This window comes from Phyllobates terribilis, unplaced genomic scaffold (genome assembly GCF_046119375.1).
Source record: "Phyllobates terribilis strain yellow unplaced genomic scaffold, ASM4611937v1 Scaffold_4__5_contigs__length_816908805, whole genome shotgun sequence".
NCBI classification, from domain to species: Eukaryota; Metazoa; Chordata; class Amphibia; order Anura; family Dendrobatidae; genus Phyllobates; species Phyllobates terribilis.
In genome coordinates, this window is record NW_027362764.1 from 793,537,207 (window position 1) to 793,561,992 (window position 24,786).

A 24,786-nucleotide genomic window follows, 5' to 3' on the forward strand; every position below is an offset into this window, starting at 1 on the left:
CCAATATATATACGAGTGGCCTATCACTCACACTGTTGGCTTAGCGTCACCTGTAAAAGAAACAAACCACGTTAGGATAACAAGTCCGGTCTTATGTATCTCGCCAAACACGTGGATCGCCATCTCCCTATCCTCTGAACTTCCGTTTCTGACAGTCCTGCTCTTGCTGCTTCCGTGGCCGCACCTATGCGAATGAGTGTGTCCCGTAATCTTTGGGGTGGTTCCCTGCCGATGTTATGCATTTATTAAATATAGCTTGGAACAGGTATCTTGATAATGGCGTTCCATCAATGTGTGATACGAAGAAATTACTTTGTGATCTGATGGTTAGATATGTTTTTACTATTGTTATCCGACTCAGTGTACCGTTTGTGGGTTGTAGAAGTACCCAAGTACCCCTGCCCGCTGGAACCGTTTTCGATTGGTGTATGCGTACACGTATTGCATTATTGGCTATGACTACTTCCTGGTGTAATAAGCGTCCACTGGTGGTAATTTTGGATTGAGGGACTAATTCGCTTATACATAGCGCCCCGAAGAAGGCGATCACAAATGCAGTAGACATTAGTGTTGCTTCAAATTGTGAGTGTCATGTTAATGGTGTTAGGGATAAGATGTGAGAAATCAGTTTTAGTGACACGGGACGGGACGTCTACATTCCTGACTTGGCTGACCCCTTTTCCACCCTTTTATGGATTGTCTGATGATGAATCTTTGTCACATCTCCCCAATTCAGTAGTTGGAAGTGAAATGCTACTCCGGTCAGACACCGCTGCGCTGACGCCCCTGATATGCCCCTCATCATTAGCTGGTGGAGAAATTCTATGGTGACTTGTGATCTGGCTTGTTCACATTGGTCAACCCGTCTGCCTGCTACTAGTCGTGTCCACTCTTCCCATGCCTTACCGTATGCTTGCCACGTTGACGGGGCAACTGACGCTCTGATTAATGGCATCAACTATTCGCCACTAGATCCCATAGGGAGGGTGGGCAACTGTTGCCCGATGGGTGGGCGTTGTGGAAGAGCTCTGTGAAAATCTGCCAATTGAATTGTTATAAAGCGTTAGCAGCAGCTTTATACCCCTCAGCATAGTGGCTAGCGCGGACCCATACATTGTGTTTTAGGCACAGGAATACTAGCCTGCGTAGTAGGCCTAGCACTGGGAGAGACGATGATGCCATCTTATTAATGCAGTGCGCTAGGCTGGTGTTTTGTGTTATGAAGCGTATATTTTTGTTAGCCAGGCGCGCGCACCATATTTCTATTGCTACCACTATTAGGAAAAATTATTTTCAGGGCTAGATGCAGCTAAAAATTATTATTAATTTCAAAGCTGGTGGAGCTTGGTATAGATGGCCTAATACAATGAGTCCCACACACTGCTAGAAGCCCAAATATTTTTTCAGAGGTAGATGCAGATAAAAATTATTTTTAATTTGCAACCTGATGGAGGTCAGTATAGATGGACTAATAGAGAAAGTCCCACACACTGCTAGAAGGCCAAATATTTTTTCAGAGCTAGATGCAGATAAAAATTATATTCAATTTGCAACCTGATGGAGGTCAGTATAGATGGATTAATAGAGAAAGTCCCACACACTGCTAGAAGGCCAAATATTTTTTCAGAGCTAGATGCAGATAAAAATTATATTCAATTTGCAACCTGATGGAGGTCAGTATAGATGGACTAATAGAACAAGTCCCACACACAGCTAGAAGCCCAAATATTTTTTCAAAGGTACTGTAGATGCAGATAAAAATTATTTTTAATTTGCAACCTGATGGAGGTCAGTATAGATGGACTAATACAACAAGTCCCACACACAGCTAGAAGCCCAATATTTTTTCAGAGCTAGATGCAGACAAAAAATTATTTTGAATTTGCAACCTGATGGAGGTCAGTATAGATGGACTAATAGAGAAAGTCCCACACACTGCTAGAAGGCCCAATATTTTTTCAGAGGTAGATGCAGAAAAAAATATATTCAGTTTGCAACCTGATGGAGGTCAGTATAGATGGACTAATACAACAAGTCCCACACACAGCTAGAAGCCCAATATTTTTTCAGAGGTAGATGCAGAAAAAAATATATTCAGTTTGCAACCTGATGGAAGTCTGTATAGATGGATTAATAGAACAAGTCCCACACACAGCTAGAAGCCCAATATTTTTTCAGAGGTAGATGCAGAAAAAAATATATTCAGTTTGCAACCTGATGGAGGTCTGTATAGATGGATTAATAGAACAAGTCCCACACACAGCTAGAAGCCCAATATTTTTTCAGAGGTAGATGCAGAAAAAAATATATTCAGTTTGCAACCTGATGGAGGTCTGTATAGATGGATTAATAGAACAAGTCCCACACACAGCTAGAAGCCCAATATTTTTTCAGAGGTAGATGCAGAAAAAAATATATTCAGTTTGCAACCTGATGGAGGTCTGTATAGATGGATTAATAGAACAAGTCCCACACACAGCTAGAAGCCCAATATTTTTTCAGAGGTAGATGCAGAAAAAAATATATTCAGTTTGCAACCTGATGGAGGTCTGTATAGATGGATTAATAGAACAAGTCCCACACACAGCTAGAAGCCCAATACTTTTTCAGAGGTAGATGCAGAAAAAAATATATTCAGTTTGCAACCTGATGGAGGTCAGTATAGATGGACTAATACAACAAGTCCCACACACAGCTAGAAGCCCAATATTTTTTCAGAGCTAGATGCAGACAAAAAATTATTTTGAATTTGCAACATGATGGAGGTCAGTATAGATGGACTAATAGAGAAAGTCCCACACACTGCTAGAAGGCCACATATTTTTTCAGAGGTAGATGCAGAAAAAAATATATTCAGTTTGCAACCTGATGGAGGTCAGTATAGATGGACTAATACAACAAGTCCCACACACAGCTAGAAGCCCAATATTTTTTCAGAGGTAGATGCAGAAAAAAATATATTCAGTTTGCAACCTGATGGAGGTCTGTATAGATGGATTAATAGAACAAGTCCCACACACAGCTAGAAGCCCAATACTTTTTCAGAGGTAGATGCAGAAAAAAATATATTCAGTTTGCAACCTGATGGAGGTCAGTATAGATGGACTAATACAACAAGTCCCACACACAGCTAGAAGCCCAATATTTTTTCAGAGCTAGATGCAGACAAAAAATTATTTTGAATTTGCAACCTGATGGAGGTCAGTATAGATGGACTAATAGAGAAAGTCCCACACACTGCTAGAAGGCCACATATTTTTTCAGAGGTAGATGCAGATAAAAATTATTTTTAATTTGCAACCTGATGGAGGTCAGTATAGATGGACTAATAGAGAAAGTCCCACACACTGCTAGAAGGCCAAATATTTTTTCAGAGCTAGATGCAGATAAAAATTATATTCAATTTGCAACCTGATGGAGGTCAGTATAGATGGACTAATAGAACAAATCCCACACACAGCTAGAAGCCCAAATATTTTTTCAGAGGTACTGTAGATGCAGATAAAAATTATTTTTAATTTGCAACCTGATGGAGGACAGTATAGATGGACTAATACAACAAGTCCCACACACAGCTAGAAGCCCAATTTTTTTTCAGAGGTAGATGCAGAAAAAAATATATTCAGTTTGCAACCTGATGGAGGTCTGTATAGATGGATTAATAGAACAAGTCCCACACACAGCTAGAAGCCCAATATTTTTTCAGAGGTAGATGCAGAAAAAAATATATTCAGTTTGCAACCTGATGGAGGTCAGTATAGATGGACTAATACAACAAGTCCCACACACAGCTAGAAGCCCAATATTTTTTCAGAGGTAGATGCAGAAAAAAATATATTCAGTTTGCAACCTGAAGGAGGTCTGTATAGATGGATTAATAGAACAAGTCCCACACACTGCTAGAAGGCCAAATATTTTTTCAGAGCTAGATGCAGATAAAAATTATATTCAATTTGCAACCTGATGGAGGTCAGTATAGATGGACTAATAGAGAAAGTCCCACACACTGCTAGAAGGCCAAATATTTTTTCAGAGGTACTGTAGATGCAGATAAAAATTATTTTTAATTTGCAACCTGATGAAGGTCAGTATAGATGGACTAATACAACAAGTCCCACACACAGCTAGAAGCCCAAATATTTTTTCAGAGGTACTGCAGATGCAGATAAAAATTATTTTTAATTTGCATTCTGATGGAGGTCAGTATAGATGGACTAATACAACAAGTCCCACACACAGCTAGAAGCCCAATATTTTTTCAGAGCTAGATGCAGACAAAAAATTATTCTGAATTTGCAACCTGATGGAGGTCAGTATAGATGGACTAATAGAGAAAGTCCCACACACTGCTAGAAGGCCAAATATTTTTTCAGAGGTAGATGCAGAAAAAAATATATTCAGTTTGCAACCTGATGGAGGTCAGTATAGATGGACTAATACAACAAGTCCCACACACAGCTAGAAGCCCAATATTTTTTCAGAGCTAGATGCAGAAAAAAATTATATTCAATTTGCAACCTGATGGAGGTCAGTATAGATGGACTAATAGAATGATGCTATGCCCAAAAGATTTTACTTCACTAGGTGCAGTAAAAAAATTGGTATTCTATACACAGGTGGTATATCTTGCAACACAGATAGGCTACTCGACTGACTAACACACTCTGCAATAGGCCAAAAAGGATTAGCTTTGCTAGATTCAGCCAAATGCTGTGAAAAAAACTTGCACAGCACTGGCACAGACCTGCCTGGCAAAAACTGATAGGAACTGATGTAACCTAGTCCTGAAAAGGACTCCAATTACAATTAGTCTTTACTCCCACAACCTATCTATTTAAGAGCACAGACCTGCCTGGTAAAAGTCAAAGGAAATGCTGTAACCTAGTCCTTAAAAGGACTGCAATCACAACTATTCCCTACTCCCAAGCTATCTGTAGATTTGTGCGAAAATTGGCTTGAAATTAACAAGGTATAGCGCACACAGCAACAGCGGTGCCGTCTAACATGCAGCTGCAGCAGTGAGAAAATGGTGGCGACGGGGAAAATGGCTTGGTCTTATAGGGCAAGGACATGTGACATACACTGCCAATGACACATGCCCTTGCTTGTGTGAAAAAAAGCACTTCGCTCCGTGTGTGCGCTACTGATAGGCTGACAGATTGCACCTCCCCACTGTAAATGCGGGAAAGAGAAAAAAAAAATGTAGATCTTCATTGTTCCTGCAGAGATCCATCCCCTGCCCCTCCCCCCACCCCGCTGTACACTCAAACTGCGTATTAACATTAATTTTCATCATTACTGAGAAAAAATCCAGTTATGATTTTGGTGCACGAACAGTTATCGAACATAACCTCGAACAGCCGAATTTTTCTCAAATTGTTCGTGTTCGCCGAACGGCTCGAACACCGCCCAAAACAGCTCGAATTTGAGATTGGCGAACAGTTCGAGTAGAACAACACTCATCTCTAGTCGAGACCCCGGTGGGAGAAAGCCGTGAGGCCGATTCTGCTGGGGAGGGGACTAGCAGGGGTGGGGGAGCTGACGGGCCAGGGAAGAAAAGCAATAAAAAGACGCCTGCCCAGCTGAGGCGTCTAGACAAGCGCAGACAGGAGAGGGAGCGGGGCGAGCCCCAGACTACCGGGGCAGCCCCTGTCCTGGATGCCAGTCTTTCTGCTGAGGCCCCGAGGGATGATGAATTGGATGAGGAGGTCAGGAGGTTCCACAGGGAGGAACCTGCCTCTGCTTCAGAATCCTCCCATTATGAAATTATGGATGAGGATAATAAGCGATGGCTAGAGAACAAGCGTAAGCTCGGCACCAAAAAGAAGAAAAGGAAGGGAGATAAAACATCTTCTCCCGCTCTGACCAAGGTACCTAAGGAAGGTAAAACCGACTCCCCTCTGGTTGGTCTTTCTAACCGGTTCCAAGCCCTTGATAACATCTCTTCTTCTGAGGAGGAGGCTGAGGGTGAGGTTCCGGCTTCAGCGGAGCTTACAGGGGGCGCCGAGTCTCCTTCTCCTGGGGATGCAAGGTCCTTGGGGGGAGGGACTGGCCCAGAGTCCGGAGACGAGGACGAGAAAAGAAGGAAAAATGCTGAAATGGACACCTCTATGTCATTAAAGAGGGGGAAGGATTCCTCGTCTGAGGCAGAGGATAAGGGGAGTGGGAAGAGGAAAGCCGTCTAACTTAATCACCAATGATGGCGGTACCCACTCTGTTGATGCTGGCGTCCATTAATGCCAGCATTAAGTCAAATATGGCTAGATTTGCGGCCTTTGATTTTCTCAGCCGGGTTGAAGCTGACATTTTCTTTTTGCAAGAGACCAGGCTGTCAAATATGGCAGAGGTGTTTATAGCTAAGAGGGAGTGGAGACTCGGGCCCTCCTATTGGTCTCTTGTGGCCGAGCCGTATAGCGGAGTGGCGGTCCTTTTTACCGCACCGGTAGAATGCCGACGGGTTATTGAGTTAGAAATGGGGCGGTGCCTGATATTAGATGTCCTCATGAAGGGACAAGAGCTCCGGCTCATTAACATCTATGGTCCCCAATCTAAGTGGGACCGGAAGTGTCTCTTTACGAGGATCAAGCCCTACCTTTTTACGAGTCGGCAGGTCGTCTTTGGAGGGGACTTCAACACTGTCACGAGGCCCCGGGATAGAGGAGGTTCCAGAGACAAGCTGACTTATGATAGCGTCGCCCTTAATAGTATAGCTAGTGAGTAGTGTTGAGCCACCCCCGTAGTGTTCGAGTTCGGTTCGGTTCGTCGAACACCCGTGTGTTCGCCGAACTGTTCGTCGAACTGTTCGTCGAACACCTTCGAACACCGTTAAAACCAATGGCAGGCAAACAAAAACACATAGAAACACATAGAAAACACCTTCAAAGGTGTCCAAAAGCTGACAAACTGCTCAGAAGACACAACTAACACATGGAAAAGTGACAAGTACATATAGTCATGCGAAAAGAAAAGAGGTGGAGGAGTAAAAGGAGGGGGAGACACAGATATAGGCATGTCATGCCCTTCTAAAATCCAAAAAGTGAGAAGCCGAGACGGCCAGTCCGCTCCTGCCCGTGCCACCTCCGTGTCGCCGGGTTTGTGCCAGAGCCGCGGTGAACCCTGACGGCCAGCCCCCCTCTCCCAATACTGGTGCCTGTCCGCTGGTGGGTCGAGAGAGCCCCCCTGTGGTGGAGGCAGCTCTAAGCTTTTTAATTTAAATTGTCCCTCTAATTTGAATGAATACACTTTAAATCCATTTACAAGGATCTATTGGAGGGCAAGTCTCATGCCAGCAGCCGCGTAATTCCAGCTCCAGTAGCGTCCACTAAAGCTGCTGCAGTTAAAAAGCTTTTATAAGGATCGAGCTCGGCTGTCCACCGCAAGGCATCCTAGTGCCAGTCCCAGCCCCTATGCCTTGGGGTGCCTCCTGATGCTCTTCACTAAGTATCCCGTGGTCCCGAAGCATTTCCTTTGAAAAAATTAAGTGTCCAAACTACAGGTGGTGTAGCTTGCTTAACAGCCGGGATAATCCGCTGACTAGCAGACACTGCTACTAGGCACAAAGTATTTCCTGGGCTAGATGCAGTTAAAAATTTGTAAGTAGATACTCTCGTTGGATGCTGAGAAAGCATTCCATAGAGTCTCCTGGCACGCCATATATGATTCTCTTAAAAAGCTTGGGGTAGGGGTCTAGGGGACCCTTTTATAGCCAAAATCACGGCCCTGTATCACAATACGTCACCTAGGCTGAAGATAAATGGAACTGTAGCACCGAGGGCTCGGTTGCTACAGACGTATTGCACCTCACCCAGAGGTGTGATATCTCACTCTCAGATAAGGATGGAGTGTGGATCAGGACCCGACACCTGCATGCATTACACCACATTGCCGTGGGGCAGGGCGACCAATATGCCCCTGAGATGGGCACGACAGTCCCTGTCCCTGGCTGGAGTGGGGGGAGGGAACACTGAGGAAGGGGAACCCTGCAGTGCAGGAGCAGGGAGGAAGCAGTTCCTGGGTGCATTGAGAAGGGAGTATAAAAGGTGGGCACCATCTTAGTTCAGTGCAGAGAAGTCTGAGCAGAAGTGGCAGGGAGCAGGGGCTCTGCATGAGCTCTGCTCCGGAGGCGGGCCTAGTAACAGAGGCCCAGGCCTGCAAGAGGGAGAAGGAAGGAAGAGGAGCGGAGAAGGCTCCAGGAACGAGGAATGAAGGGATCCCAGGGGTGCGGACGGGCGAGTCGCCACCGCACGCCCGAATCCACCTGCGTGGAGGGGTCAGGCCAAAGGGGGAGACCGGTCCCCGAACTAGTGGAGGCAGGAAACGACCCTCAGCTAGAAACCGGAGGCTCTGACATTTTATGTGGCGCAGCCCCTTGCTCCACCCGCTAGGAAGGCACCACATAGGGTCAGGGAAACTGGCGCCAAGTTTACCAAGAGGAGGCCCGAGGCAGCCGGACAGAAGTGTTGGTAAGAAAGGCCAGACAAAGGACACACAAAGGGGGTCCTGTGAAGCGCTCCAAAGTTATCTGGGAGTTGTCTGAGCCCCTCACCTGGTGAGCACAGTACGACGTGGGCAGCCGTTACCTGCAGACGTGGTCTGGATAATAAGAACTGTGAGTAAAGGCCCTGAACTGCATCACTGACTCCGTGTCGTTACTGCTGCTGCCCTGCACCATCACCCCCATCCTCCGCATACACTGCCCTGAGGCTATACTCCTCCCGTGGGGAGTTATGCTACGCTCTGCTGCACCCACAACACCAGCCTTAGCGGTCTGCCCTGTAGCGGCGGTTCACTCTGACCGCAATCCACGGGTGGCGTAGTCGGACATTTAAACATCAAAACCACATAAATAGTTCCGCCACTGGTTTGACCGCCCTGAGCCACGGAACCGGATCGCCGCCACGAAGACTACAACCACCAGCATCCACCAAAAAGGGTCCGGCTCCGGGTGTCCCAAGGCCCAGGGGGTGCGTCAGAACATTTTCATCACCTTTCACAATCACCAATGGGACAAGGCAGGGATGTCCTCTGTCCCCTCTCTTATACATCCTAGTGACGGAGCACCTGCTCTCATCAATTCGCCATAACCCCAATATTAGGTGGATTGAGGTGGGAGGCACCGAGTACAAGTGCTCTCTATTTGCTGATGATGTCCTAGTATATATCACTCAATCACATATATCCATCCCTGCTGTTATGGCTGAAATAGATCACTTTGTTACATGGTAAAATTTTAAAATCAATGCAGCGAAGTCTGAGGCCCTCGATGTCTCCCTCCCCAAATCCATATAGGATTCCATCCAGTCCAACTTTCCCTTTGCCTGGCCCTCACAGGGTATCAAATACTTAGGAATTCCTATTCATAGAGACCTCTCCCATCTATGTTATCTTAATTTTGGGCCCTTTATTGAACAATTCCATACAGACCACGGTTGGCAAGTTGGAACTGTGAGATTCACTACGTGCACCACTGGTATTTTGTGGAAAAGCACATGTAAGATTCTGCAACAGTCTCTGCTGATACTCCTGCATGCGTGCATCCCTTTCTATGGCAGGAATAATTTCTGCAAATTTACTTTTGTACCGGGGATCTAACAGTGTGGCAACCCAGTAGTCAGGATTATTTCTAATTCTCACAATTCGAGGGTCATGTTGCAGGTAGTGCAGCAAGAAGGCACTCATGTGTGTTGCGCATCCAGGAGCACCAAGTCCCTGTTGTGTTGGTGGCGAGGTAACAATCATGCTTCCTTCCTCTGTCCTCTCCCCCCAACCTCGCACAACAGAAATGTGATCAAGGTCTCCCTCATCTGATGAGTCTTCCATCAGTTCGTCCTCCACTTCTTCCTGGGCTCCTGCACCTTCCTCACTAGTTTGGCTGCTACCATGCGCCCTGGTAAAATCATCTCCCCCACCCTCACATGCCTGCCGCCCTGGTGCTGCCGACCGTCTGGACCTTGCAGATGTTAGCCCTTCCGCATACAACTCCTCCTCCTCTACTTCCTCCACCTCCTCTTGTGCCACCACCTGACTCCGAATTCTGTTTAACATGTGCTCCAGCATGTAAATCACCGGAATAGTCATGCTGATAATGGCATCGTCAGCACTAAACATCTTCGTCGCCATTTCAAAACTGTGCAGAAGGGTGCATAGGTCCCTGATCTGAGACCACTCCTCCAGCGTGATTTGCCCCACCTCTGAATCTCGTTGGCCCAGGCTATACGTCAGAACGTATTGCACCAGGGCTTGTCGGTGCTGCCACAGTCGCTGCAACATGTGCAGAGTTGAATTCCACCGGGTAGGCACATCGCATTTTAGCCGGTGAAGTGGCAGGCCCAACGACTTCTGTAGAGATGTAAGTCGCTGAGCTGCGGGATGCGAACGGCGGAAGTGAGCACACAGCGACCGTGCCCTCTGCAGAAGGCCATCTAGTCTGGGATAGTGGGCTAAAAATTGCTGGACAACCAGGTTCAACACGTGAGCCATACAAGGCACGTGTGTGACATTGCCCCGGCGAAGGGCCGCACCCAGGTTTGCAGCATTGTCGCACACGGCCTTCCCTGGTTTCAGGTCCAGTGGAGACAACCATTCATGAAATTGGTTCTCCAGAGCTGACCACAACTCCTCAGCTGTGTGACTCACATTTCCCAGACATTTCAATGTAAAAACCGCCTGATGACGTTGAGCCCTACTGCCAGCATAGTGAGGAGGTGTGCAGGATCCCTTCTGCGCAGTTAGAAAGCTTGTGGCATGACCAGACAGGCTTTGGGTGCAGGTGGAAGACCGAGAGGAGGTTGAGGAGGCAGAAGCAGTGGAGGAAAAATGACATAAAGAGGATTGACGCACAACTCGTGGGGACGGCAAGACTTGGACAGCAGCCCCTTGTCCTGCTGTCACCATAGTTACCCAGTGCCCAGTCAGCGACATGTAACGCCCCTGTCCATGCCTACTCGTCCAAGTGTCTGTGGTGAAATGCACCCTGTCACACACAGAGTTTCTCAAAGAAGCGGTGATGTTGTGTGCGACATGCTGGTGGAGCGCAGGCACACCTTTCTTTGAGAAGTAGTGCCGACTGGGCATCTGGTACTGGGGCACTGCGACGGACATAAGGTCTCGAAAATCCTCTGTGTCCACCAGGCGGAAAGGCAGCATTTCTGTAGCCAAGAGCTTGCAGATGGTGAAATTCAACCTCTTAGCTTTCTCATGGCTAGGAGGAAATGGTCTTTTACTTGTCCACATCTGAGGGACCGAGGGCTGGCTATTGTGCTTAGACGGGGTTGATAAGGGTGTCCCCGGCAAACTGCCGGTCTGTGAGGAAGATGCAGGCGGACATGTTAGGTTGCCTTGATCCAAAGGTGGTGCTATCGATGTCGGACAGCGCTCAAGACCAGCTGGTGTTACCACCTCCAAAGAAAATGATGACCTGCCAATCACGCTGGCTGTTGCGGGTAAAGAGGTGGCAGGTCTGCGCCCCAAAACAGGTGTGACTGCTGTCCCCCCAGTCACAGAGGATGAAGAGGCCGCGGATGCACAAGATATGGCAGACGGTGGTTGGCCCGGCCGGCTAGACCGCATTGTAGCACACTGAGCTTCCCACTGCAACTTATGCTTCATGTCCATGTGCCGGTTCATGCATGAAGTACTCAAACTATGTATTTTTTGGCCTCTACTTAGCTTTTGCTGACAAATGTTACAGATAACACGAGTTGGGTCATCTTTATCGATCTGAAAAAATGCCCAGGCTATGCAAGGCTTAGCACCCATGCGACCTGAAGAGCCACCACGACTTGTGGTGAGAGGCAGAGTTGTGTTTGAGGATGCAGTTGTTGACGTGCTTCCAGTACTACGTCTCTGTCCAGGAAGGCGCAACCTGACCTCGTCGTCACTAGCATCTTCCTCCACCTCCTCTGCTGACCTCATCTCTTGGCTGACTGTGGGTTGACAGTAAGTGGGACCTCCGACCTCATCATCATCACCCTGTGCGTTATCACACCCGTCGTCCTCAGAGCCAACCTGTTCCTGCCCTGACAAAAAACTAAAGTTGTCGCTCCAATCAGGTATTTGAGTCTTATCATCGTCTTCCTCATTGTCTCCACCAACAGGAGTTACAGTTTGGGAATGAGGGTCTACATTATGGTCAGAACCTTCTGCGTCTGGTCCTGGATCCGACTCATAAAGATTCTGGGCATCAGTGCAGATCATTTCCTCGTCTGGATTCACAGAAGCGCTGGAGTCGACCTCTGATTCCCAGGCTATAGTATGAGTAAACAGCTCTGCAGACTCAACCATCTGTTCTACCTCATACTCAGACGGGCAGCTGGAGATTTGGGAGCTGTGAGGAAGCAAGTGCGATTTGGGTGACACCTTTGAGGACTGGAGTATTTGTGATGTTGAAGTTGATGTGGAGGAGAGCCCACTTAAAGGAGCACTTGATATCCGTTGAAGCACCTGCTGTTTTTGTGCCTCATCTGGAATTTGTAGCGATTGGCGTGGCCGTAAGAAAGGGATCTTATCACATTGTCCGCTAAAAGAAGTAGACATTTTAGTTTGGCTGGAAGATGGTCTTTCTTCTGCACCTACCCCACGGACACAACCTTTTTTCCCCTTCCCAACACGCCTATTCCCCTTTCCACCAGCAGCAGGCCTTTTTCCACTCATTTTGGTGGTTAACTAATTCACAACTCTGGAGTTGTTTGCACAAAAAAACAATGGATGGTAACCGAGCAGAGCTGAGTGGCCAAACTGTGGTATTAGGCCAAAACTATTGGCTGGGTTAGATGCAGAAAAAAATTATTTTTAATTTGAAACCTGATGGAGGTCAGTATAGATGGACTAATAGACCAACTCCCACACACCGCTAGAAGCCCAAATATTTTTTCAGAGCTAGATGCAGAAAAAAATTATTTTTAATTTGTAACCTGATGGAGGTCAGTATAGATGGACTAATAGACCAAGTCCCACACACCGCTAGAAGCCCAAATATTTTTTCAGAGCTAGATGCAGAAAAAAATTATATTCAATTTGCAACCTGCTGGACGTCAGTATAGAAGGACTAATAGAACAAGTCCCACACACTGCTAGAAGCCCAAATATTTTTTCAGAGCTAAATGAAGAAAAAAATTATTTTTAATTTGCAACCTGATGGAGGTCAGTATAGATGGACTAATAGACCAAGTCCCACACACTGCTAGAAGCCCAAATATTTTTTCAGAGCTAGATGCAGAAAAAAATTATTTTTAATTTGCAACCTGATGGAGGTCAGTATAGATGGACGAATAGACCAAGTCCCACACACCGCTAGAAGCCCAAATATTTTTTCAGAGCTAGATGCAGAAAATTTTTTTATTCAATTTGCAACCTGATGGAGGTCAGTATAGATGGACTAATAGACCAAGTCCCACACACTGCTAGAAGCCCAAATATTTTTTCAGAGCTAGATGCAGAAAAAAATTATTTTTAATTTGCAACCTGATGGAGGTCAGTATAGATGGACTAATAGAACAAGTCCCACACGCTGCTAGAAGCCCAAATATTTTTTCAGAGATAAATGAAGAAAAAAATTATTTTTAATTTGCAACCTGATGGAGGTCAGTATAGATGGACTAATAGACCAAGTCCCACACACTGCTAGAAGCCCAAATATTTTTTCAGAGCTAGATGCAGAAAAAAATTATTTTTAATTTGCAACCTGATGGAGGTCAGTATAGATGGACTAATAGACCAAGTCCCACACACCGCTAGAAGCCGAAATATTTTTTCAGAGCTAGATGCAGAAAAAAATTATATTCAATTTGCAACCTAGTGGAGGTCAGTATAGAAGGACTAATAGAACAAGTCCCACACACCGCTAGAAGCCCAAATATTTTTTCAGAGCTAAATGAAGAAAAAAATTATTTTTAATTTGCAACCTGATGGAGGTCAGTATAGATGGACTAATAGACCAAGTCCCACACACTGCTAGAAGCCCAAATATTTTTTCAGAGCTAAATGAAGAAAAAAATTATTTTTAATTTGCAACCTGATGGAGGTCAGTATAGATGGACTAATAGACCAAGTCCCACACACTGCTAGAAGCCCAAATATTTTTTCAGAGCTAAATGAGGAAAAAAATTATTTTTAATTTGCAACCTGATGGAGGTCAGTATAGAAGGACTAATAGACCAAGTCCCACAAACTGCTAGAAGCCCAAATATTTTTTCAGAGCTAGATGCAGAAAAAAATTATATTCAGTTTGCAACCTGATGGAGGTCAGTATAGATGGACTAATAGAATGATGCTATGCCCAAAAGATTTTACTTCACTAGGTGCAGTAAAAAAATTGGTATTCTATACACAGGTGGTGTATCTTGCAACACAGATAGGCTACTCCACTGACTAACACACTCTGCAATAGGCCAAAAAGGATTAGCTTTGCTAGATTCAGCCAAATGCTGTGAAAAAAACTTGCACAGCACTGGCACAGACCTGCCTGGCAAAAACTGATAGGAACTGATGTAACCTAGTCCTGAAAAGGACTCCAATTACAATTAGTCTTTACTCCCACAATCTATCTATTTAAGAGCACAGACCTGCCTGATAAAAGTCGTAGGAAATGCTGTAACCTAGTCCTTAAAAGGACTGCAATCACAACTATTCCCTACTCCCAAGCTATCTGTATATTTGTGCGAAAATTGCCTTGAAATTAACAAGGTATAGCGCACACAGCAACAGCGGTGCCGTCTAACACGCAGCTGCAGCAGTGAGAAAATGGTGGCGACGGGGAAAATGGCTTGGTCTTATAGGGCAAGGACATGTGACATACACTGCCAATCACACATGCCCTTGCTTGTGTGAAAAAAAGCACTTCGCTCCGTGTGTGCGCTGCTGATAGGCTGACAGATTGCACCTCCCCACTGCAAATGCGGGAAAGAGAAAAAAAAATGGAGATCTTCATTGTTCCTGCACAGATCCATCCCCTGCCCCTCCACCCGCCCCGCTGTACACTCAAACTGCGTATTAACATTAATTTTCATCATTACTGAGAAAAAATCCAGTTATGATTTTGGTGCACGAACAGTTATCGAACATAACCTCGAACAGCCGAATTTTTCTCAAATTGTTCGTGTTCGCCGACCGGCTCGAACACCGCCCAAAACAGCTCGAATTTGAGATTGGCGAACAGTTCGAGTAGAACAACGCTCATCTCTACTAGTGAGGCTCGCCTGGTGGATGTCCACATCCGGCACACCGCAGGCCACGAGGGGTTCACCTATCATAGAGGTAACTGTAGGTCCAGGATAGACAGGTTTTATTTAAAGGAGGAAGCCGTCTCTTCAGCAGTATCTGTTGTTGAGGTGGAGTTCTCCGATCACTGTATGATTTTGTTTTCCCTGAATGTTACAGAGACCCCCCGGATGGGAAGAGGCTTTTGGAGGCTCAATTCGTCTCTCTTGGAAGAAGCGGAGATAAGACAGTCCTTTGAGGATTTTCTTCAGAGCCAGGTACCCTTACTGGATCTTTGTAGTAGTAAGTCTGAGTGGTGGGAGATGTTTAAGAAAAGGGTGGCGAGATTCTTCCGCCAGCTCTCGAGCCTCAGGAGCCTGGACAGGTACCGCCTGTATCAGGGCCTGAGGAGGAAACTCGAGCATCTTGTCTCAACTGGAGGTAGCCGCGAGGAGATCTCCAGAGTGAAATCTTTGCTAATGAGGTGTCAGTATGATAGACATGCATCTTTGGTTTTTGAGAGGGATTACGGGAAGTACCGCTCGCCCGACCCTTACAGAAACTGCAAGATGTCAGTGAATAGTAAAGTTGTTACAGGACTGGTTGACACTGCGGGGTCCCTGAAAAGATCCAGATCAGGGATCCTGGAGGTCGTCAGATCCTTCTACTCGCACCTATTGGGAAAGAGGGATCTGGATTGGGATGAGATGTCGGCTTTTCTGGCTGAAGCCGTCCCCGAAACAGGGGTAGATCCCTCTCTTGGCGTTTTGACAGAGATGATCTGGGAAGAGGAAGTTAAGTTGGCAATTGAAGGGCTTGCCCTAAAGAAATCTCCCGGTCCAGATGGCTTAACATCTGAATTCTATAAGACCTTTAAGGACGCCTTGGTTCCCCTCTTGACTGAGGTATTCAATGAGTGTCTTTCCTCGGGCACTCTGCCAAAGTCCATGAGGAGGTCTGCCCTGATCATCTTGTCAAAGGGTAAGGACCCATCTTGCATTGAGAATTGGTGTCCCATAGCGCTTCTCAATGCAGACAGGAAGGTTATGGCAAAGGTGCTGTTTAATCGGCTGGTGAAACTTGCACCCCAACTCCTTTCGGGGGCCCAGCATTGCTGTGTTCCGGGCCGCAGTACAATTAGTGCTGTGCTCTGTGTCGAGAGGCGGTAGAGCAGGGTAGGGCTGGTCACTGGAAGGGGTACATGCTGTCATTGGACCAGGCAAAAGCGTTTGATCGGGTTAATCATGAGTACCTCTCGTCTGTCCTTCTGAGGTATGGCCTGCCGGGGGGGTTCGTTGATTGGCTTAAGACCTTGTACGCTGGGGCAGAGAGTTTCCCGCTTGTGAACGGTTGGATTGGCAGCTCTTTTGAGGTTGGGTGTGGTGTTCGCCAGGGTTGTCCCTTGAGCCCGCTACTGTACGTGTTTGCGATTGACCCACTTCTTAGGAGAGTGGAGCGTGGACCGTTGGCTGGGATTGGGATGGACCGGGCAGCACCGGAAGCCACTCTGAGAGTGGTGGCGTATGCCGATGACGTCACCGATTTTGTTTCCTCTGATGGGGAGGCAGAATGGCTGATGTCAGAGGTAAATCGCTACTCGGAGGCATCCGGGTCTAAGATCAACCGGGATAAGTGTGAGAGTCTCTGGCTGGGAGGAGGAGATCCTGGTTTTGATCTCCCAGACACCCTTCCAGAACCCAAAGTCTCTTCAAAAGTTCTTGGCATCGAATTTGGCCAGGGGGATTACCCCAAACAAAATTGGGACAGCAGGCTAGAGATCGCCACTCAGAAGGTGAACCAATGGAAGGGTTGGTCTTTGACCCTAAGGGAAAGGGTAAACCTGATCAAAACTTACCTGCTCCCTTTGCTGATCTATCTGGGCAGTGTGTGCATCTTGCCGGAGCCTCTCTGGACTCGGGTCTACAGTTTGTTCTTCCAACTGTTATGGGGGAATAGACTGAACCTGGTCAAGAGGGAGGTTACTTACCGTACGAGGAGACTAGGAGGATTGGGTATGGTCAACCCTGTGGTATTCCTTGTGAATACCTTCATTAAGATCAATATTGCATACCTCTGGAAAGAGATGGCTCCTCCGTGGGTATTCTCCTGTAAGGGATGGTTTCAGCCTTTCTTCCAGGAATGGGAGACAGGAGGGCAAGTGAAGGATCTCCGCACACCGCATGGACATCTCCCAGCTTACGCTACCGTGGTTCTGAAGGTAATACGCCGGTGGCGTCTGGGAATGTGGGAGGTCAGGACTCTGCCAAGGAAGCTCCTTGACAAAAGGGTTCTGTTGACCAATTTTCAGAGGCCTCTGGCGCTCAGAGATTGCCCAAGTCGGGATCTTGGGGTGGGTCTGCATCTTTTGAATTCTATCAGGATCCCCTCGAAGATTTGGGACTTGGCTTGGCGCTGCTTCCATGGGAAACTGTGTGTGAGGGACAATCTGAAGTGTAGGAGCTCTGAGGACAGGAACTGTCCTCGGTAGCATTGTGGTACCATGCTTGAAAGCATGGACCACTTCCTGCTTCGTTGTCCCTTTAACACAGAGGTGTACAACAGGGTGGGCGCCTCCATTGGCTGGCCCCGGCTGGCCGGTCTCTCTTATGCGGAATGGGCCTATGGAGCATTCGGGGACCTGGGTGGTCGGGACCACTGCACCTTATTTCTAGTTAGCGCAGTGGTTAGGTATCACACGTGGAACGCACGGTGCTTAGTATCGACACAGCGGAAAATCCTCCCAGTGGACGATGTGTTTAGGACCATACTCGGTGACCTGGTGAAGGTGCGTTCTCTGGAGTATGAGAGACTGGGTACACGGAGGGCCGCTCTCCTCTGGAGGGGCTTTTCTTTTAGTGTGCCCTAGTCTGGTCATCTCCTCTCCTGGTGGTCGGCTGCTGCTGACACCATAGATTTTTGTTTTATTGATCAGTAGACAGTGATGTAGGGCTGCAGGCGCCGAACTTGGGCTTTGTCAGTTGTGGTTATTGTATTGTTTGTGTCTGTATATATTGTATATATGGGTTTGGGTGTAGGTGTTAGGTTGGGTGGAGGGAAAAGAGGGGAGGTGGGTTCATCTTGTGGGACACTGGTTATTTGGGTGAAAAACTGGCACTGCCTGATCTGTCCTATGGACGTTGGACATGGACTGAGGCATGAGTCGCGGGACCAGCTCTCAGGTCAGTGTCGGGGAGGGACTGGTGGGCTCGAGTGGGGGGGTTTTGTTTTGTCTTGTATATATTTGTATAGTTAGTATTTATTTTATTTAAAAAAAAAAAAAAAGAATGTATATATTAGTTTGTATATAATTTGTCGGTTATTATTTATTATATTATTTGTTCGGTAACCGGACCAGATGTCATGGTGTAGGTAGTTATTATTGTGTATATATTATAATATGTGTGTGAGGGGAGAGGGAGCGGCTGGACCAGCAGAATAGTGAGTGCAGCTCTGGAGGATAATACACGATGTAACTCAGGATCAGTAATGTAATGTATGTACACAGTGACTGCACCAGCAGAATAGTGAGTGCAGCTCTGGAGTATAATACAGGATGTAACTCAGGATCAGTAATGTAATGTATGTACACAGTGACTGCACCAGCAGAATAGTGAGTGCAGCTCTGGAGGATAATACAGGAGGTAACTCAGGATCAGTAATGTAATGTATGTACACAGTGACTGCAGCAGCAGAATAGTGAGTGCAGCTCTGGAGGATAATACAGGATGTAACTCAGGATCAGTAATGTAATGTATGTACACAGTGACTGCACCAGCAGAATAGTGAGTGCAGCTCTGGAGTATAATACAGGATGTAACTCAGGATCAGTAATGTAATGTATGTACACAGTGACTGCACCAGCAGAATAGTGAGTGCAGCTCTGGAGGATAATACAGGAGGTAACTCAGGATCAGTAATGTAATGTATGTACACAGTGACTGCAGCAGCAGAATAGTGAGTGCAGCTCTGGAGGATAATACAGGATGTAACTCAGGATCAGTAATGTAATGTATGTACACAGTGACTGCAGCAGCAGAATAGTGAGTGCAGCTCTGGAGTATAATACAGGAGGTAACTCAGGATCAGTAATGTAATGTATGTACACAGTGAGTGCACCAGCAGAATAGTGAGAGCAGCTCTGGAGTATAATACAGGAGGTAACTCAGGATCAGTAATGTAATGAATGTACACAGTGACTGCACCAGCAGAATAGTGAGTGCAGCTCTGGAGTATAATGCAGGAGGTAACTCAGGATCAGTAATGTAATGTATGTACACAGTGACTGCACCAGCAGAATAGTGAGTGCAGCTCTGGGAGTATAATACAGGATATAACTCAGGATCAGTAATGTAATGTATGTACACAGTGACTGCACCAGCAAATGGTGAGTGCAGCTCTGGAGTGTAATACAGGATGTAACTCAGGATCAGTAATGTAATGTATGTACACAGTGACTGCACCAGCAAATGGTGAGTGCAGCTCTGGAGTGTAATACAGGATGTAACTCAGGATCAGTAATGTAATGTATGTACACAGTGACTGCAGCAGCAGAATAGTGAGTGCAGCTCTGGAGGATAATACAGGATGTAACTCAGGATCAGTAATGTAATGTATGTACACAGTGACTGCAGCAGCAGAATAGTGAGTGCAGCTCTGGAGTATAATGCAGGAGGTAACTCAGGATCAGTAATGTAATGTATGTACACAGTGACTGCACCAGCAGAATAGTGAGTGCAGCTCTGGGGTATAATACAGGATGTAACTCAGGATCAGTAATGTAATGTATGTACACAGTGACTGCACCAGCAAATGGTGAGTGCAGCTCTGGAGTGTAATACAGGATGTAACTCAGGATCAGTAATGAAATGTATGTACACAGTGACTGCTCCAGCAGAATAGTGAGCGCAGCTCTGAAGTATAACTGATTCATACCTTGGACATCTGGATAATGGGCCATCAGCACCAGGCAGAACTTCAGTGTGGAAGCTGTGGTTTCCGTTCCTGCTGTTAAGAGTCCTATAACCACCATGTGGAGACTGATGTCACAGATATCCGGGTCAATCTCATGTTCAACCTGAGGGTGAGCAGAAGTGCGATTATTATACAGGACTTCTCTTTATTATGCTTTTGGGTTCAGAGGACTAACTGCGATCTGGGTAAACAGGCTCCTCTGCATGGTAGCTGGGGTAAGCTATTAGGGGCATCTGTGCCTAAGCGTGTTAGACAGTGAGCAGAACAGTGAGTGCAGCTCTGGAATATCCTACAAGCAGTTAGTTTGATTGTACAGTGTCAGGTGTAAGGATCACTCTTCTCAGAATGAAAATCATTATAGAAAGGTCAAGCAGAGAAAGCAAAAAATGTATACTTTAAAGCCTGAACAACTGTGAATGCAGCACTGAAGTACATTGAAGGACCACAGTATTAAATCCCAGAAGCACATTGGGCCTCCTTTACTATTTAGCACAGTATGAATTGGAGGCATAGATTACATCAGGCATTAAACATTTTCCTGATGGAATATTGGCTCAAGTGGACAGGATAATAGTAATAGTAATAATAATAATTTATATTTTTATGGCACCAGCACACTCGTCAGCACTTTACATTACAGAGGAGACTTATACAGACAATAAAGACTTCATAGATTAGCACATAATTCATCAGATAGAGGAGGAGTGAGGGTCCTGATCACAAGCTACAATCAATGAGGAAATAGGGGGCACATGAAAGGTGGATGGTAATAAGAGCTTGTATTGAGCGGTCCGGGATTCACATAACGCTGCATGAACCGGTCACCAGCCAGTGTGCAGTACAGTTACAGAGGGCTAATAAATGCATGGGGAGTGTGAACAGAAGCTACGAGAGTCCTGATTTTGAAGAAAATGTTGTATGGGCAAAAGGGGGACAGTTAGATAAGTGAGGTGAGGTGATAGGCCAGTCTAAAGAATTACATTTTTAGGTCACCCTTAAAAACTGTAGGCATTGGGAACTAATTGAATTGTCCTGGGAAGTGCATTCCAAAGAATTGGTGCAGCACACGAGGAGTCTTGGAGACGAGAGTGGGAGGTTTGGATTATTCAGGATGTTAGTCTTAGGTCATAAGAGGAACGGAGGGCACGGGTAAGGTGATAAATGTAGCGCCCGGAGGGTTCAGCCGCTGCAGGGGTATTGCACCTCTGCCAGAGGTGTGGTATTCCACTCCCAGGTAAGGATGGAGTATGGACCAGGACTCAGTTAGCTGCATACAGCACACACACCCCATTTCCGAGGGACAGCTCAACGGTGCTCCCACTAGACAGAAGTGCAGGCACGACCGACTATGTCCCTGGCTGGAGTGGGGAGGGGGGAGGAATACCCAGTGCTGTAGGGGCAGATAGGGGTTGGTTCCTGAGCGTAGGAAGGAGCCCATTGGTTGCTGGTCACCTGGGCTCATGGTCGGAGGGAGGTATAAAAGGTGGGCACCATCTTAGCTCTGGGTGAAGTTCAGTGAGAGGAGGAGACTGGGAGTGGAGGCTCTGTAGGAGCTCCACTCAGGAGCGGGCCTAGAGAGAGGCCGAGGAAGAGAGAGAGAGGAGGTGAAAGGGAGCTGTGATTAAGTCTCATCCCAGCTCCACGAGAAAGGAACAGAAAGGAACAGAGAAGGAGAAGAAGGGACAGAGAAACAGAAGGGCTCAGGAACAAGAAGGTGGAAGGGACCCTAAGAACCCACGAGAATACAGGGTGAAGGGTCAGGCAGATTAAGGGTGCCGGATCCCAAGTTGGTGGAGGAGAAACTACCCTCAGCCAAAGACCGGACGTCGTGATCATTTATTGGTGCGACACCTGATTAAACCTGCTAGGAAGGCACCATATAGGACAGCGGAGAACGGGGCCCACGTTTACCCGCACAAGTCCGCGGCAGCTGGACAAAAGTGGGTCACTGGTGAGGCAGGCCAGAGAAAGGAAAGAAGGGGATCCTGTGCCATATTCCTGAGCTGCCTGGGAGTTGACCGAGCCCCTCACCTGGTGGACGCAGCACGGCTCGGGCGGTCACTACCTGTACAGAAGTGACCCGGAGTACCTGAACTGTGAGTAAAAGACATTGGACTGCAGTACGTTGTCTGTGTGCTCTTTCACTCCTCCAGCACTAACAGTACTGGGACTCCCACCACCATCACTCCCACCATCCACTACACTGCCATGGGTCCGCACTCTTCCCGTGGGGAGTCACACCATCCCAGCTGCATACATCATTGGCCCCAGCAGTCTGCCTTGCAGCGGCGGTTCCTAATAACCGCAATCCACGGGTGGCGTAGTCGGACATTATCTAAAACATCTAAAAGACTGCCACTGGTCTGACCACCCTGAGCCACGGGACCGGGTCGCCACTACTACCCCCATCGTCTCCCTATTGCCCGGTTCTGAGTGCCCCACGGCCCAGGGGGCGAGTCAATAAACATGTATAAGGGAGAAGATGTAGGGCAGTGCTCCGGCATAGAGAGCTTTGTGGGTGAGAGTGATGATTTTATATTCAACTCTATAGTGGATGGATAACCAGTGTAATAACTGGCACAGGGTGGAGGCATCGGTGTAGACGTTGAAGAGGAATATGATCCTGGCTGCTGCATTCAGGACAGATTGGAGAGGGGAGAGTTTAGTAAGCGGGAGACCGATTAGTAGAGAATTGCAATAGCCCTGACATGAATGAATAAGAGCTACAGTAAGAGTTTTTGCATGTAAAGTAAGAAAAGGTTGAATTCTAGAGTTTTTGAGGTGTAGGTGACATGAGCGAGCGAGTGATTGGATGTAGGGGGTGAAGGAAATATCTGAGTCAAATATGATCCCAAGACAGTGAGTATGCTGCTGGGGAGTAATGGTAGAACCACATATGGAAATGTCAATATCGGGCATAGGTAGGTGAGTGGAGGGAGGAAACATAAACATAAACGTAAATAGTTTGCACTTATTAAAGTGCCTCTTATTGGTTTTATATACAAAGACCTCAGAACAAAGACCCGTTTGGCATGGCCGAAGATGTGGTCCAACGACTGGATCATCTTTGCCCTGCAGCCACGCCCAGGGCCTACGTTGAGGGTTTTCGGACGGGTCCCTCATGTTTATCAGAATTGCACCTTCTCCAGTGGAATGGACACCAGGTTACAGATCGCGCTGTAGCCTGCTAAAAATGTTTTATATGTGTGGAGAAAAATGTTCTTTAAAAAGTTTTATAATGTTTTATAAGCTAATAAGTAACCTGTAACGTTTAAGTAATGTGCCTCCCATAAAGAGAAGAAAAAGTTTGTTTATAATCTTATATGCGAATGCATTCTAAAAAAATTGCATGTCTAAAACCTTGTTTTACTCTGTTCCAGCCCAGGGATGTGCTGTGTTTTACCAGGGGGGTATGTGGCGCCCCTGCGGGTTCAGTCGCCACAGAGGTACTGCATCTCACTCTGAGGTGTGGTATCTCACTCTCAGGTAAGGAAGGAGTACTGCCCGGGACCCTAACATCTGCATCCAACACTACACTACTCCTGGATGGGCAACATGCACTGCTCCTCTGCTGAGCCCTGTCCCTGGCTGGAGTGGGGGGAACCAAAGTAGGGGGAACCATGTAGTGTGTGTGGGTGGAGGAAGAAGTTCAGGGGAGCTCAGTAAGAAGTGATATAAAAAGGGATGGAACCATCTAGAAGGGTTCCAGTCAGAGGAAGAGTTGGGAGCAGATGCTCTGCAGGAGCTCTGCTCAGGGAAGCTCGGGCCTGAGTGAGGAGGCCCAGGAGAAAGAGAGGAGGAAGGAACGGGAGCAGAGAGAAGGCTCCAGGAGTGAAGAAAGGATCCCAGGGGTATGGGCAGTGCTGGAGGCCACCCGTACGCCCAAATATACCAGGCGGTGGAGGGATCGGGTTGCAGAGGGGACCGGCCCCTAACTAGTGAGAATTGCAACGTTCAACTAGGTAACCGGAGGGTGCAGCATTTCAGGTGCTGCAGCCACAAGCCACATCTTTCTCACCGAGAAGGTGGCCATAGAAGACCCAGGGGACAGAGAAGACGTCGCCCTACAAGGTCCGCGGTCACTAGATTGGGACACTGGGTGCGAGGTGCAGGGAGACGGACAGAAGGAACACACAGAAGGGGGTCCCGTTACGTACTCCTCAGGTACCTGAGGGTTGGCTGAACCCCTACCTGAGTAAGCACAGGATGACATGGGAAGTTATGATCTGCAGTTGTAACCAGGAGCAAAGTGAGAACTGTGAGTAAATCCGGAAGACTGCACCCCACTGTCTCTGTGAATTATTATGGCTGCGCCATCATCCCCTGCACTACACTGCACCACAACCGCACAGCAACATCTATAATATCACCATTTCCTGCCCTGGAGCTAAGCTCTGCCTGTGGAGAGCTGAACCAACTCTGCTGCACTAGCATCAGCTCCAGAGGACCTGCTCCGCAGCGGCGGCTCACTTTAGCAGTCACGAACTGTATATAAGAACTTTAATTGCCCTGTAAATATCCCCTTGTATTGACCCCCCTGGGTCACAGACCGGGTCACCGCTACTGTGACATCTCCCCTAGCAACGACAGGCCCGGCACCAAGTACCCCACGGCCCAGGG

General features: G+C 47.1%; 1 protein-coding gene across 1 annotated transcript in view; it reads right to left on the bottom strand.

Annotated features, from left to right (window-relative positions):
- The window catches only part of LOC141266085 (cytochrome P450 2C25-like), a 464,905-nt gene that overhangs the window by 67,913 nt on the left and 372,206 nt on the right, over positions 1–24,786 (bottom strand). Inside the window, exon 7 of the mRNA XM_073679991.1 lies at positions 20,128–20,269. Coding sequence (XP_073536092.1) covers positions 20,128–20,269 — 142 coding nt within the window. The remainder of the gene's footprint in view (positions 1–20,127; positions 20,270–24,786) is intronic.